Source organism: Peromyscus californicus, unplaced genomic scaffold, assembly GCF_007827085.1.
Source record: "Peromyscus californicus insignis strain IS unplaced genomic scaffold, ASM782708v3 Scaffold_2__1_contigs__length_46816999, whole genome shotgun sequence".
Lineage (NCBI taxonomy): Eukaryota > Metazoa > Chordata > Mammalia > Rodentia > Cricetidae > Peromyscus > Peromyscus californicus.
In genome coordinates, this window is record NW_026294540.1 from 12,346,950 (window position 1) to 12,363,372 (window position 16,423).

Genomic DNA, 16,423 nt, shown 5'->3' on the forward strand with positions numbered 1-16,423 from the left:
GCAGGAACACGGCAAGGAGGCAGACTGGTGAGGACGTAAGGGCGGAATGGTGGGTGGTGACTCAAATCTTTAGGCAGGCAATGACCCCAGGACCCTAGGAGGTGCTGGCCAGAGAAAAGGATAAAGATGGATTGACTTTGTTAGGGACTTCGGGACTGATAGTTGAGATGGGCTCTTTATAGCATGTGGCTGGTGGAAGGGGCAGGTCCCATGGGAGTCATCTCTAAGTTTTAGGACTGAAGGGCTGAGTACAAGCCCTAAGTCGTCTTCTAGCGACTGATCAGGGCCACAAGGTCCCAAGCGGCCACCAAGCAATACAAGTCCAATGTTCAGCAGCACCCCCTGGTGGCCACCACCCACACTGCACCTCGGTCACCTTGCCCAAATCTGGGCACACCTCTCTGGCCTGCGAACAATTCTAGCATTCACAGGCAAGGTGAGGGAGGCATCCAAAGGAAGACACTAGGCTTTTTGTGAAACACCAGTCATTGGAAGTTCGAAGACTCAGAACGGTGGCTACAGTGTTATCTTGCTGGTACAACAGGTTCCGAGGAACCGTCTTACTAGGCTGACATCAACAATGCCCTCCCTGTGTCCCTGCTCACATGCACAGCGCCCTCCCAGAGCCCACCCACTTTTCCTATGTGCAGAGGTGAGGCCTTCTCCAATCCTTCCCTCTGCCACCCTCCCTTCCGAGGGGCATCCTTACCCCACCGGGTCCCTGGGGGGAACAGCAAGCCAGGCGGATGGAGCTGTTGACCGAGGCCAGCTGCTCCCGCAGGCTTTCCACCTCCCGCTGGGCAGCCTCTGCTCGCTGGGGAGGAGAAGAGGGGAGCAAGTGAGAGACGAAAGGGCACAGGGACCCTACACCTGCACCGTCCTGGGTCTCCAAGGACCCAGGTCTTCATGTTGTTGGTCCTGAACCCAGGCTGGTTCACCACCGTCACCGAGCCTGTAGCTGGGCACAAAGGAGAGCAGCCTCGCCTTCCCTTATCTGGTGAGACGGTATTACAGAGCAGAGGCTGCCAGGGGTGTCTCTAGATGCTGGGGTGCCTGGGACCCCAAAGGTGAGAACATTCCTACTGCTGGGGAGGGGAGGGCAGAAAGGGGCCGCCTGTGTCCATCCCCAGGTGGTTCTGACACATACTCGGGCCTATGTCTGTTCTCAGGCACTGGATCTAGACTATGCTCCAGAGGGGGCATCTGCCGAGGTGGCTCCGGTCCACAGGCTATGACAGGCCTCTGGGAGAGCCCCTTGGCCTTCTAAGGCCTCAGTTTCCCTTTCACAAAAACGGAGGCATTAAAAACATCAGAGGAGGGCTGGAGAGATGGCTCAGAGGTTAAGAGCACTGACTGCTCTTCCAGAGGTCCTGAGTTCAATTCCCAGCAACCACATGGTGGCTCACAACCATCTGTAACGAGATCTGGTGCCCTCTTCTGGCCTGCAGTCATACATGCTGTATACGTAATAAATAAATAAATCTTTAAAAAAAAAAAAAAAAAAAAAAAAAAAAAAAACATCAGAGGAGGCCTGAGTGCTTAAAGACAGAGCAGGGTACTTTGCTAAAAGGAGTCTATGGTAGAGCTTAACTCTACCCATGCAGTTACTTGGTTATTTATTCCAGAACCTTCTATAGTCTGGGCTGGCTCTGAACTTGAGATGTCGCTGAGGATGACCTTGCACTCCTGGTCCTCCTGTCTCTACCACAGGTGTTTATCACCACACCCGGCTGTGATCTCTTTTCTCAAGCCCATGCCATTGGCAAAGATCTGAAAGTTTGGACACACGGTACTGGCTTCATTATCAGACAACCAGCCTGGTGCCTGCAAAGGGGGTCGGGGGAATCATGTGGCTCCCCTTTGCCCAGTCGCCCGACTTTCAGGAACTGGCGATACCCATCGGCTCATGCATGTATGAGATGGTATCTGCCTGAGGTTAACTGGGAGGAGGGGAAAGGTGGGGGGCATTAACTATAAACAGTCATCCATAGTGGCCTGGGTAGAGCAGAGTCAGCAATCTATTACCCACTGCCTGTATCCCCCAGCCAGCCCTCCCACCTCAGCCCTGCCCCCACCCACTGGAGGCTTCGGCCTCCTGCTCACCTGGTTGGCTTTTTCAAGGTTTGTCATGATCAGGCCGACCTCATCTGCCCTGAGACACAAAAGGAAAGCGGCCCTGAGACGGGTTGGCAGCCTCCGCCTGGACCTCTACCCCACAGTGCGGGCCATGGAGGCTGCGGTCCACACTCCCCACCAGAGAGAAGACAGACAGGGTGGAAAAGAATCCTGACTGCTGGGAACTGGGGACCGGGCCTCAAAACTCCTCTTGAAGGCAGCCCAGCCCCCGACACCGTCAAGGCCCCAATCTCAGGGGAGCCATCACCAAAGCTGTCCCCCCACTGTACCTCGACCGAGCGTCCTTCCCCCTAAGAATCAGCTCCCTCACACAGGAGGCCTGCCGTGACCCCCTAAGGGGGTTGCGTGTCTTCTGTGGGACGATTGATTTCTCCCACACTGTGACATGGAGGGCCCAGGACAGGTCTGCCTAGCTTGGTGGGACTCTGGGACCTGGGGGACACTGGTCACACCTGTGCTGCCACATGCTCTAGGCCTGCCCTGTACCGGCTGTCCCTACCGCCCCCGGTGCACTAGTGTGTCATCCAGAGGTTGCTTGCCTGGGCCACGCCTGCCTTCTCTGCCCTTGCCTCACTCAAGCTCTTCTCTCGGAGATGCTCAGCACAGTGCTCGCACACAGTAGGTGCTCCATAGTAACTATGAATGGATGTATCATGGCCTGTCACTGTCTGTGTCTGCTCTGACTAAAGCAAGGACAGGAGTTAATGTTTCCCCCAGGGTCTCAGCACGGCACCAGATAAACAGTAGGCGCTCGATAAACGTTCACGGAGCAAGCGATGTCTTAAACCCAAAGAAGGGCTCACACCAGATAAACAGTAGGCGCTGGATAAATGCTCACGGAGCGAGCGATGTCTTAAACCTGAAGAAGGGCTTGCATTCTGAGTCATTTAAATGCTGTCATTTGGCCTCCACGGGTTGTCCTGGGAAGTTGAGAAGTGGGGACAGCTCCTGGGTCAGGGGTCAGGGGTCAGGGGTGAGGTTGCCCAGTGGCTTCATTCAGGTGGGCTCAAAGGTGTTTTTTGGTTTTTTTTTTAAGATTTACTTATTTATTATGTATACAGCATGTATTCCTGCAGGCCAGAAGAGGGCACCAGATCTCATTACAGGTGGTTGTGAGCCACCATGTGGTTGCTGGGAATTGAACTCAGGACCTCTGGAAGAGCCGTCAGTGCTCTTAACCTCTGAGCCATCTCTCCAGTACCCTCAAAGGTGTTTTGACTATGGTGTGTGAGCAGAATGGGAAGATGGGTCAGGTGCATGCCTGGGAATGAGGAACAGAGACGGGAAGAGTCAGAAAGAGGTTGTCTCTCCACGCGCGCATGCGCGCGTGTGTGTGTGTGTGTGTGTGTGTGTGTGTGTGTGTGTGTGTGTGCACAGAGGGACGCAGGCATCCCTAGCTCACTTACTTGGACGCAGCCTCCTCATCATATTTCCTCCTCAGCTCCAGCAGCTCCGTCTGTGTGGCTTTTAGCGCTGGGAGGGGTAAAGACCGAGTGAGGAGCAGCAGCCGCTGGGCAGATCCCCCCCCCCCCCCCCCCCCGCCACATACACACCGGAAGGCAGTTTGGGTGGGCAAGGGATGGAGAGCTGGCAAGGTAGGGACCCTCCTGCCTGGGGCAGGTGAGGGCCTCTTAGAGCAGTGGGTTCTCAACCTGTGGGTCACAACCCCTCTTGGAGTTGAATGGTCCTTTCACAGGGGTCGCATATCAGGTAATTACATTACGATCCATTACATAGCAAAGTGACAGTGTAAAGAGTTTTATAGTCCGGGGGTCACCACAACATGAGGAACTGTATTAAAGGGTTACAGCGTTAGGAAGGTTGAGAACCGCTGTGTTACACTCTGAGAAGTGCAGGGAGCCTTGGCTTAGTGGGACTGTGGGGCTGTCCACTTTCCTGCCCTGCAGGCCTGGGTGGAGCCTTTCCACCCACCCTGAGGCCAGCCTTTCGACAAGCCAGGAGCCCTAGTCTGAATTGACACTGAGAGATTTCTAGAAAAATCCCAAGGTTTTTTTTTTGGGGGGGGGGAGGTCTTGTTTTTCTTTCTTTCTTTTTTTTTTTTTTTCTTTTTTCACTACCACAAATTATGCAGTCGAGTTTCCCGCATTTGGGGAAATCGCAGAGGTCAGCACATCCGGAGTGCAATGGATAAGCCTTGCCCTGGGAAAACCACCTTCGTGATCATGGTATCTCCCCTGCCAGGTAAGTATTCTTTCTTTTTTTTTCTTAAAGATTTATTTGTTACGGATACAGTGTTCTGCCTGCATGTATGCCTGCACACCAGAAGAGGGCGCCAGATCTCAGTACAGATGGTTGTGAGCCACCATGTGGTTGCTGGGAATTGAACTCAGGACCTCTGGAAGATCAGGCAGTGCTCTTAACCTCTGAGCCATCTCTCCAGTCCTGTCTTGTTTTTCTTTGTTTTGGTTTTTTAGGGACAGAGTTTCACAATATGTCTAAGGCTGTTTGGAACTCACTATGTAGCCTAGGCTAGCCTTAATCCACCTGTCTCAGTTTTCCGCCAGTTAAACACTGAGAAATCTAAAGGGTAGGCTACTCACTCTGGGCCACCAGAACCTGCCTGGTGGCCCAGGGCAGTAGTCACTTTCCTGGCAACCTGGTTCCACCAGGTGCCCTATGGTCTGCCACTGCCCCCATGGTCCAGTGCATGCTCACTGTTGAAGAGTCAAACCCCATTTAGTTCCATCCAAGCTCTGCTGAATGAGTTGCTCTCTACACCCTATTTCTGGCTTCCCTTCCATCTTTGGGCACGCCTAGTCCATCTCCCCAAGTTCATGGCTTGATCCCCATACTGCTTCAAGGGCTATCACCTGAGCCAAGGGGTCATACCTGAATGTAACACCTTGATTTTCTCCTCTGCCTCCCCCAGCCTGGCTGCCAAGGTGACGTGGACTTCTTGGAGGCCCCTGCAGGAACATGACTGCTCATGCTGGTTACAGGGACTGACCTGGACCCACTCGGAGCAAGGCCCTCCCCATGGTCTGCACCTCATTCTATGCCGAATCCAGACCTGGTGCACCCACCACTCCCACAACCCGCTCCGGATGCTACGGTCCCCTGTGGCTGCCACTGACAGTGTGTTGGGCCTCAGTTTATCTATAAACAGGACTCCTGAGGGGCTCCACCACAGTGGGTGCCGTGGGTCCGGCATCGTCAGCCTTCCTGGTGTTATTCCTGTTCCACAGGGTCATTCTGCTGCCTATGGCAGGAGCTTGGATGTTCAGCCAGCCCCCTGAGGCCTCTCTCAGGGGGGATATCGCTCTAGCGGTGGAGAAAAGGGGCCCAAGTGGGATTGGAGGAAGGTTATACCCAGAGCTGGAGCCAAAGCTACCCAGCTGCCTCACTCCTAACTGGGAATGAACCTTGAAGTCTGGCGTCACCTTCCCCTCTCAGGATGCCCCTCTGGTAACTCTCATGTCCTCTCCTACCTCACAGCCTTCGCCCTGGCTGTTCCCTTGGCCGGTCACACCCATCTATACCTGCAGGAGTCTCACCAACAGGGGGCTTTACCTGCCCCCCCACCAACCGTGCCCCCTGGGGCCTGAGAAAGACCCTGCCATCCTATCTCCTCCCTCTTGCTGGATTTTTCTTCACCATTTGATAGACACGGCTTATCTTTATTTCTTCCTCCTGGCCAGCTCACCGATGTGCCAGCGTTGGTGCTGGCAGACTCTGTCTGGGTGACACGGATGTCTATCATCCGCTGATACTGCATCAAAGGGAAGGCCCTAGACAAGGCTGGCAGGTCTCATCTAACCCGTAGGCGTTTTTAAGAGTACGGTAAGGAAAGCGCTGGTGTTCCCAGGGAGCAGGAGCTGTGCCTGGGTTCTGCTACAGGTACAACTGACAAGAGCCCCATGACCGTGTGACCAAAGGCCCCAGATACAAGTCTTAATCCATATATAAAAACTAAACTAGCACACACACACAGAAATCCTGCTATTTCTTTTTGGATAAGACTGATAAATGTTCCCAGACCAACCCATTCCCCAGACAGGGTAACTGAGGCTTGAAGAGTGAGGTAAGAGTCCTAGGGCCTGCCTGAGGGTCCCTCACCCTTCCCCATCTCCCACCTGCCCTTGACTGACCCAGGCGGGCTTCCTGGGCGGCCCTCCCCCCCTCCCCCCTCCCTCCCTCCCTCCCTCCCTCCTCACTTCTGTCTCTCGGCCTCATCCTTCTGCAACAAGGTGTCTGTCAGGAGGGTGTGCTGGGTGTGCAGGTGGCTGCCGTTGGCCGGCGTGTGCCCGGTAGGGCACGTCCCCTCGTTCTGCTCTGTGGAAGACAGGGAGGACCACACTCATCACTCAGCTGCCGTCACGGGAGCTCTCCACAGGCCACCGGGGATCAGTCCCTCAATTTATCATTAGAGAGAGCGCGCGCGCGTGCGGGGGGGGGGGGGCGGAAATGGGGGGGTTGGGACCCACTGGCTTCTGGGCTGGCATGATTACAAAGCGTGCTAGCTCGTTTTTATGTCAACTTGGCACAGGACAGGCTAGCATCATCTGAGAGGAGGGAACCTCAATTAAGAAAATACTTCCATAATATAGGGTTGTAGAAAGGCCAGTAGGGCATTTTCTTAATTAGTGATTGACGGGGAAGGGCCCAGCCCACGGTGGGTGGTGCCATCCCTGGGCTGGTGGTCCTGGGTTCTATAGGAAAGCAGGCTGAGCAAGCCATGGGGCGCAAGCCAGTCAGCGGCACCCCTCCACGGCCTCTGCATCAGCTCCCTGCCTCCGGGTTCCCGCCCTGCTGGAGTTCCTGACTTCCTTCAGTGATGTGGAAGTGTAAGCCAAATCAACCCTTTCCTTCCCAACCTGCTCATGGTTATGGGGTTTCATCACAGCAACAGTAACGCTAACTGGGACACAAAGCCAAGTTCCCAAAGTTCCAGCCTCAGACAGCACACCCATGCCCCCTCTGTCCTCCCTATTATTTTTAAAATTGTGCTAACATACACATAAGACCTTCCACCTTAACTATTTTTGACGGACATTCATGATATTATCTGTTTGTGTGGTTTTTTTTTTGTGTGTGTCAGGACCAAAAGAGATTCCATTTCCCCAAATTCTGGGGTTAGACAAAAAGCCGGCCTTCTCGGGAACTTGTAAAGCTGGCTCCCCTTCTACCAAAAGGAGCGATTTCCTTTACCACTGGCAGAAGGGACCAACGGCTACCTGTGGCGTCTATTAGCGTACACCAGTGGACACGGGCTGGCCTCCAGGCTCCCTCAGGATGACAAGGACCTGTTACACATTTCCCAGTCCATGCCAGCATCCTAGGCTCCTAAACTCCCCCAGCTCACGGGCTTCCCTCCCCCAGCTCGGCTTTTTGTCTGGCATTTTTCTCTCTCTCAATCTATCTCCTCGCCCCTCTCTGCCCCTGCTTTTCCTCATGGCCCCGTTGGTCCAGTCTGCTGGCCACGTTCAGCCTACTACTTTCTCTCTGCTCCAGACCCTTCCAGATGCCTCTGGCTGCTCCCTCTCTCATATCTACAATAAAAACCTTCCCCTTGGCCATACCACAGGGTGTTGTCTGTTTATACAATTTTTTTTTCCCCCGAGACAAAGTCTACACAGCTCGGGCTGGTCTTTGGTCTCCTGAGGGCTGGAACGTTCAGGCGCGGTGGTCAGCGCTGCTCTGACTGGATGCCGTGGGCACAAGGTGGTAGGGCCCGAGATGGCAGATCCTGCAGCCCTGCCACCATAACCCACTGTCACTCGAGGCAGCGGAGTCCAGCTCCTGCCCCACGACCCCAAAGGGCGCTCAGGTCTGGCTGAATCTCCAACGTGCAGGTTTGCCCTACCATCATCCGGTGGTGGCATCATCAGTACCTCTGACACTGGGCGGCTCTGGGCACCTCTTCCACGAGACGTGCACGTCTTGTAGGCGCTGCCCACTGGGGTCAAAGCTGGGGCGCTGCAGTCTGTCGTCCAGAGTCCGCGCCACCTCAAAAGAAGGAATAGCGTCTGAAGGAGAGAGAGAGAGAAAGTGGGGAGGTGGAGGTCAGGGGACCACGACGCCCTTCCACAGAAAGCTGGGGAAAAGTACGTTAGAGTCACTTGGGGATCGCTCTGATGGCTACGGAAAGCAGGGATAACTTTTTATTTCTTTAATTTATTTTAAAAATTAAAAACACGTCGGGTGGTGGTGGCACACGCATTTAATTCCCAGCACTGGGGAGGCAGAGAGGCAGGCGGATCTCTGTGAGTTCGAGGCCAGCCTGGGCTATAGAGCGAGATCCAGGACAGGCACCAAAGCTACATGAGAAACCCTGTCTTGAAAAAAAGCAAAAACAAACAAACAAACAAACAAAAACAAAAGTTAAAAACATATTTTTAAATTACGGGGGGGCGGTATGTGCACATGAGTGCAGGTGGCCTCAGAGGTGTCAGATGCCCCCGAGTTGGAGTTCCAGGTGGTTGTGAGCCAACTTACGAGGGTGCTGGGAAACAAACCTGGGTCCTCTGCAAGAGCAGCACCCGCTGAACCACCTGTGGTGAATGAGAACGGCCCTCCTAGGCTCACATGGTGATATGCTTATTTCCCGTTAGTGGAACTGTTTGGGAAGGATTAGGAGGTGTGGCCTTGTTGGGGTTTGTCAGCGGGCATGGGCTTGGAGGTTTCAAAGGCCCATGCCAGGCCCAACCTTTTTCTTTATTATTTGTTTTTGTTTTGTTTTCAGATGGGGCATCTCTATGTAGTCCTGGCTGTCCTGGAACTCCCTCTGTAGACCAGGCTGGCCTCGAACTCACAGAGATCTGCCTGCCTCTGCCTCCCGAGTGTGGCGCATGACACCACACCCAGCTGCCAGGCCCTATCCTAGTCTCTGCCTACTGCCCACGGATTAGAATGCAAAGTTCTCAGCTCCTCCTCCAGCACCATGCCTGCCTGTGGCTATGCACTGCGAAGGTTGGGAGGCCCCTCGGAGTCTTCTAGGATGCTTGGACGTTTTGGGAACTCCCTCTCCCGTGCCTAGGGTCTCAATCAGCATGCAACTGACTTCTGCTGTTACGGTCGGACTCACAAAGGGGCCCTGCACACTGCATGAGGCAACAGAAGTCCTGAGCGGGCCACGCTGAGTAAGGATGTTCGACCTGGTGGGACCTGGTCCCTACCTTTCCAGGCCCTCGCAGTCGAACTGACCATCAGTTCTGTGACTGTTCCACTGTTCCTGGAGCCCCTCGATCCCTATTTCCAGTAAAGCTCTCACCCCTGGGTAGACACGCCACAGGCTGAGACACGTATCAGTTAAGTACAAGAAAACCCACCCCAAGATGTTGGCCTCGCCTGTTGCACGAATCCTAAATGGTCTTATAATAAAAACCCGGAGCCAGATATTGGGGTAATTGCTGAAAGATCAGAGAGACAAAGGAAGAAACCGCTAGAGAAACTTCTCACCACTACTGAATCCTCAGGCGGAAAGGGAGGCTAGATCCTGTCTCCACCAATCCTCTGACTGAAAGCCTCTGAGTCCTCAGCCGAAAGGGCTCTGGTTCCTGTCTCCTCACGCCTTCCCTGCCCTTCTCTGCCCAGCCATTTCACTTCCTTCCTAGTGCTGGGATTAATGATGTGTGTGCTTCCCAAATACTGGTAGCAGAGGCATGGCATCTCAAGTGCTGGGATTAAAGGCGTGTGACTCCCAAGTACTAGGATTAAAGGTGTGCGCCACCACTGCCGGCTCTGTTTCTCTCCTAGACTGAGTCAATCTCATGTGGTCCAGGGTGGCTTTGAACTCACAGAGATCCAGACGAATCCCTGCCTTCCAAGTGCTAGGATTAAAGGCATGCGCCACCACTGCCTGGCTTCTATGTTTAATCTAGTGGCTGGCTCTGTCCTCTGATGCTCAGGCAAGCTTTATTTGATACACAATATATTACCATACTCGCCATCACACCCAAAGCACCCGAGAGGTCGAGGGGAAAGGCACCTTGCAGGTGACAGGGCCCAGCATAGGAACAGCAACCACAGTCCTCTGTGCCCCCATGTCCCACCCATTGTCACATGGAAAAAAACAACAACCGAGGCTTGGGGAGTCAGGTGGTGTGACATTGGGGTCAGGGTCTCTGATGGGATCTTACGAACGTGGCCAGTCCCCAGCGCGTGCAATTATAGCCTCAGCAGGTGCATGCAATGTTCACAGATGCGTCCTGGACCACAGGACCTGAGGCCCTGGCTCCTTCTCATCCCCTGGAGCCCTCTCCCCTTGGCTCACCCACTTGGGTCTCAGGATTGCTGTGCACCTTTGACAAGCAGCTGTTCCCCTTCTGTGCCTCACCATAGACGGCAGAACCCAGGGCGGGGGGTGGGGGTGGGGGGGGGGTTGTGTGACGAGGAGCGTAGAAAATGGTCAACGCAGCCTCCCCCCGCCAGACCTCACCAGACACAGAAACCCTAACTATCCCTTCCTCATGATGCCCCCCAGTCCTCACCTCAGAGGCTAGGCTTAGGAGCGTGCCAGCAAGAACATGCTCCCTTCCCCTTCCAGCAGCTCACATGCCACCTCTTCCAGGGAGGCCTCCACATCGCGTCCATCCTCTCAGACAAAAACACACACCCCCCCACCCCCCCACCCCACCCCCGTGTGCCCTTCGCGGGTCCCACCACAGTCAGACTCATCCAGCCAAGGATGCTGGGGTCACATCCATTCTTGCTTCACCCCTTCTCACAGAACCTGGCTGAAGCCGGACAGTCTAGACAAGCACCGTGCTCGCCTAGGAGCACCTTCGGGTCTGGCTGGAACAAGTCGGTCTTTTGTCTCCTGGTTGTTGAGGTGGCGGTGGCTGGATGGTGCGTGCACTGAGGTGAGCAGGTGTGAGGGACTTGGCAGTGGCTCTCCTCTGTCAGCAACGCGCCCCCCCCCCCCCCAACGCCTGTCATTAGGCCGGGCCTGCTCAGCGGGGTGTGCCATTATGCCTCCCCGGGCTGGTGTAATTATACATTGACATAATTAACCCAGCGAGCGCATTAGGCAGGCCGGCTAAAAATTCATCTCTAATTATTTGTTGTGTGCATGCTAACGAGCCCGTCTGCACTGCCTTTGTGCAACACGAACAAATTAATTTACAAGTCTAGATTTTTTAATAAGTTCAAGGAATTGCTTTCTATTGTGGCCTGGTTTCTTTTTTTTTTTTTTTTTTTTTTTTTTGAGGAAGGAAGAAAAAGGCGCCAGGAGGCACCGGGGGTTTGCAGGGGTCATCCGGGAAGTTAGATAAACACGGGAGAGCACAGGCAGAGGAGGCCATGGGGTCGAGGAAGTTCTAGACTGTGGCAAAGGGGCCCAGAAGGCCAGGCCAACGGACCGCACGGGGGCAGGAAAGGGTGCCTGTCACCTGCTGTTCACAGAGACCAGGACACAGCCCTTTGCCCTCCTTGAGGGGTTCCTGACAGACTGTATGTTCTGTCCAGGGAGTCTGGGCTCCACACAGGAGAGGTGGCAGGAATGTGGAGTGGGCAGTTCTTACGTCCCGGGAGGCATTAACGGGGAGCTTAAAAAGAAGGCACTGAGCTGGGCCTGGTGATGGGGCCTGTCAACTCAACTTCTCTGGGGGCCGGGGCAGGAGGATTGCAAGTTCAAAGGGCAACTTGATAACAGGAAGCCTGGGGATGTGGCTTGGTTGTTATAACGTGAATGGAGCCCTGGGTTTCAATACTGACTCCCCATAAAGCAGGAGTGGTGGCGCACACCTCTAATCCCAGCACTCTGGAGACAGGAGGATGAGGCACTGCTCAAGGTCAGCCTGAGCTACATAAGACCCTGGCTATGGGGATGGGGTGGAGTGAGGTGGGGTCAGGGAGGCTGGAGATGTGGCTAGCCCAGAGCGCTTTCCTAGCTAGTGTGAGGCTCTGGGTTTGATCCTCTGCACACCTACACAAATGGATAAAAGGCAGGGAGGGAGAGGTGGTGTGACTCAGGGTGGGAACAACCACGGGCCCCCGCTGTCCATGTGGCTCTGCGCAGTCACCGCTGCTCAGAGTCTCGAGGGCAGGAGCGTGGGACCTGAGCGAGGTGAGGCACTGGCTGCTGCCGTCACCCCAAGAGCCAAGTGCTCACTGGATCTCAGGTGTGCTGGGGTCAGCCAGCCCACAGTGATGCTCTGTGAAGACGACCCCACATGCTGTCATCAGTTCTCGAGAAAAATGGCGTCCAGCCTCCTTGCTCTGAGATAACTCCACTCTGGGACTCCTGAGGCCACACAGAAGGCTCCCCTGGAGACAGGCTGGCTCCCTTCATTTGCCGCTGACTCCCAACCCAGTGCTATAACGGAGTCCTCCCGGCCATGTGACTTTCACTGCCGTGATGGGAGGCAAGTGATATTGTATCTCTGTTGCACAGATGGGGAAACTGAGGCACAGGTGATGGTACTGCCCCAGGGTGAGGCAATGGGAGAAGGGACCCCCCCCCAGGTAGATCTCCAGGGCAGGCTACCTGAGATTCCCCATGTTCCAGCTGGTGGGTATGGAGGGACCCTAGAGCTCCCTAGGGAGTCTGCCATCCTCTTGTTTGGTCCACTTCCGGGGCCTGTGACGAGGAGAACCTTGAGGTCAAGGTCAAGGCTATGACACTGCCTGGGAAAGTGGCTTAGGGTGCCTTGGGCCTCAGTTTCCCTATATGTTATACCTGGAGATAACAAGGGGACACACCACACAGGGTCAGCAAGGGACAGGTCAGCTCACAGGGCCCCCGACAGTGCAGGCCTCAGGTCCACACACTGCACTGTTAGGGTCCCTGCTAGCGAGATTGCTATGTCTCCCTCCTGCAACAGAGCACCCGAGAGGAGAGGGCGGTGGGGGAATGGGGGGCAGTGCCTGGATCCCCCACTGAGTTCCCTCAAGACCACAAGAGCCAAACTGCTCCCAGCAGTGACTGAAAATACTCAGGTCTGTGTCACACTTACCCGCCTTGCCGGGGCCACCTGCTCAGGTTCACGGGCCAAGCTCTCCGGGGGACACTGTGCAGGAGGCGGGGCTTCAGCATAGGCCATCCTTCTGCCCTGACCCTGAACTGGCAACCTCTAGAACCCTGGGCATATTCCTCCTATTCCAGTCCTCCCTGGGGATCAGTGACTCAGAGCCGGAAGTCAGGCAGAGGGAGGGGGGTGTGCACCCCGAGCCGGTCAGTGCAGGGACTGTACCGGGTGCTGTGGCAATTCAGGGCATGACCCAGGCCACCACTCCTGTAGCTCAGCTCAAGGGCAGTGGGAAGACTCACAGACACGATGTGCAATCTGTCCAAAGAGGGAGCAAGATGGAGGCTACTCACACTGGTCCCGGCAGCTGTGGGCGGTGACCATGGCAAGCTGGGGACAGCCAGCCAGGCTTCCTGGGGTGGGGGTGGGGGTGGCCTCATTGCTACCTGTGTGTGGTCACAGACTGAACAACAGAAGAGCCCTTGACCTGGAGCTGGACCCTGGCTTCCATGTCGTCTCCTCCCTCCCTGGGGCCCAGCACTGGCCGGTCACATGGCACACGTTCAATAAATGTGGCTTGTCTGGGAAGTGTGATGGAGGAGGAAGCCGGAAGCAGTCACCTAGGGGCCCTGCATGGAGTCTCTGAGGGACGGACCATGACTGGATGGTGGGACCACCTCAGGGTTCACGGAAGAGTCAAGGCTACAGACAGGTTCTGGAAAGTGACCAAACCGCTCATCGTGCTGGCCGGAGGGGAAGCTGGGGAAGGCAGAGGACTCTTCCCCAAACCTGCAAGACGCAGCCCTGGGAGGCAGGCCTTGACCTCTGACCTCCAGAGCTGTGGGCCGCAAGCCTGTTGCCGCAGCAGCCAGACTCACGGATGTTGAGCACCTACTAAGTGCCAGGCCTGGTTCCTCCTCCCGCCACACACTGCCAGGGCCTCCTGCAGCCACCACTCAGATGGGACAGAGGGCCAGGAGACAGATGAGGCCATGGCAGAGATGGGGGGGCATGTCAGAAAGAATGGGCTCGTGGGGTAGGCTGGGCAGGTGAGACCTGTCTGGGGGTAACACTGAGCAGAGGCAGCATGGTGGTGAAGGAGAATGTTCTAGTCAACAGGATGTATCTGGAGACACAGCCCAGGTCAGGCTGAAGAAGGGAGGGTGCTCTCCCCTCCCCCAGCCACTAGAGTCTCTGTCCCAGTGACAAGGCCTCAATGGGTCCTCATGACTACGGTCCACAGTTACAGATGAGGGTGTGGGGGCTCAGAGAGGCCACGGGCACCGAGGTGGGTCCCCTCCAGTCCTCTCTGCCTGGCTCAGCTTCCTGGGACACCAGGCTAGGGACACAGTGAGTGAGGCGTCACCTCCCCTAGAGGCTCCTTATAGCTAGGGTCCATGTGGGACGGGGTGGGACAGCGGCCCCGGGGGACACAGGAGCACTTTGATCCAACCTAGATTTCTCAAAAGCAAAAGCGGGGAACCCCCAAACCCGAAGCGTATGAACAAGCAAGCTTGTGGATAAGCTAAACCAACTGGACTTCTAGAAAGGGGGACCAGAGGCCAGGGCGGCCACAGACGGGGAAGGGGACAAGAGAGAGGGAGAGTGTGTGGCTCAGGGCCATGGCCTGCTCTTGATGCGTGGGTGGCTAAGGACGGGGGGGGCGTGGAGGGCATCCTTGTTGTGTGGGAAAGCCTGGCCTATGCCACGTGGTGCTCTTGGTGAGAGACAGGGGCTGGGAACACAGGAAAAGATGGCTGGTCCTCTCCTCCTTCTGCATCCACCCGAAGTGGCACACTGAGGAATTTGGGGGATGCTGGAACCAGAAGGCCGGCCACGAGGCTGCTTAGAAACATATATGCAGAAGTATGCACGCGCCACTCCAAGCTCGAGCGCAGGCAGTAGCCCGCTCCCATCTGGGCTCGGGCGGTGCCCATGGGGATGGCACGGAGACTAACTTTGATCCAGAGCCCTAACTTTTCCCGAGCAGATGGCCACGGCTCCCTTCCTTCTACAACAGCCATGGGCCTACCCGCTCCTTTCTCCCCACCGTGGCCTGAGCTGACAGACGGGGAGGGCTGAGGAGGCTTCCTCCCTGGCACTGGGTATTTTCGGCCACAACAGCAAGAGCCACTGTCAACTGAGCAGTTCCTACAAGCCAGGTGCTCGAGATCCCGTCCTGTTCGGCACTTCTAAAGGTAGCAGGGAATGAGCTCCTCTGTGCAGAGGAAGACAGCAGCCCAGAGAGGGAGAGCCAGTTTCTCAAAGCCACCCAGCCCACAAAACATGCTATATGCAAACAAAGTTCCATGTGTGAAGTCCACACGGACCGGACCGTCCCAGGACAGCAGGAGGAGGTCCATCTCACGTAACACCCTGCCTCTGAGGCAGCGGAGAGGCCGACGAACAGCAAGCACTCAGTATTTGCCAAAGGAGTGGCACAGGGGGACAAGTGTGTGGCAGGGAGCAGGCTGGGGGGGGGGGTCTGTGCTGCCCCACAGCCCCGTAGAGACGGGGTACCCCGTCTACATCTTATGTGTCAGGGGAAACGGGCCAGGGAAGAGCCAGGCATGGGGGGAGAAGCGGACTGGCAGAGTGGGGCCTGGCCTATCGCTGCAGCCCAGAGCCCTCCTCTTCCTCTGCTCCCCCCACCCCAATGTGCAGCTCTTTGCATCCCTCAGCTCTGGGGGTTCACACAGGAGGAGATGCCGGGACTCTGCTAGTGAGAGCAGCTGGTTTTCAGCAAGGGCCTCCCTGTCCTCCTGCCCCAGCTCCCCTAAAGGACTGGCACTAAAGCCTCTCCCACGGTGGCCCCCTCTTTCCACACATCTCCCGTGTGGCCGTTTTCCCAAAGTCCTTCGAGGCATGCATGAATTCTGCAGCGAGGGTGGACATCGGAAACCGCAGGCAGGGCTTGGGTTCCGGTGCCTCTCTGCTGTGTGACCTCCAGCAAGCGACTTGACCTCTCTGAGCTGACCTTGAGGTGGGGGTGTATGAGTGAGTGTGTGTGTGTGGGGGGGTGTCAGCAAGCTTGTGCCTTTGAGGGGCTGGCAAGATGCCTGTCATGCAGACAGCACCCCAGAAACGTCCTGGCAAGATGGCACCTCTGTTTTCCACCTGAGCTCAAATGAAGTGTTTCTCTCCCTAGAGACACAAGCATGGAAGGAGGGAGGGAGGGAGGGAGGGAAGGAGGGGGTGGTAGCTGGAACAGTGGCCACCAGTTTCCAATCATACGAAACGCGAAACGCGCTCTTTGCCATGGCAGTGACGCGGCTTGACCACTAGATGGCGCTAGAATTAGTCATTTGGGACCAATCTCAAAAGCAACTATTTTACTTCCTGCTGCCATCAAAAATCTA

The 16,423-nt window shown here is 55.8% G+C and overlaps 1 protein-coding gene and 1 pseudogene across 10 annotated transcripts in view; both read right to left on the reverse strand.

The window, feature by feature from the left end:
- Positions 1-16,423, reverse strand: part of Cux2 (cut like homeobox 2) — a 194,940-nt gene that overhangs the window by 24,350 nt on the left and 154,167 nt on the right. For all 10 annotated transcript variants that reach the window (XM_052755287.1, XM_052755292.1, XM_052755288.1 and 7 more), the window contains 6 exons: positions 7,989-8,123; positions 6,312-6,429; positions 4,987-5,063; positions 3,543-3,609; positions 2,104-2,152; positions 710-814 (listed from right to left, as the gene is read on the reverse strand). In XM_052755287.1, coding sequence (XP_052611247.1) covers positions 710-814; positions 2,104-2,152; positions 3,543-3,609; positions 4,987-5,063; positions 6,312-6,429; positions 7,989-8,123 — 551 coding nt within the window. The remainder of the gene's footprint in view (positions 1-709; positions 815-2,103; positions 2,153-3,542; positions 3,610-4,986; positions 5,064-6,311; positions 6,430-7,988; positions 8,124-16,423) is intronic.
- On the reverse strand, positions 4,207-4,346 carry LOC128121119 (uncharacterized; annotated as a pseudogene).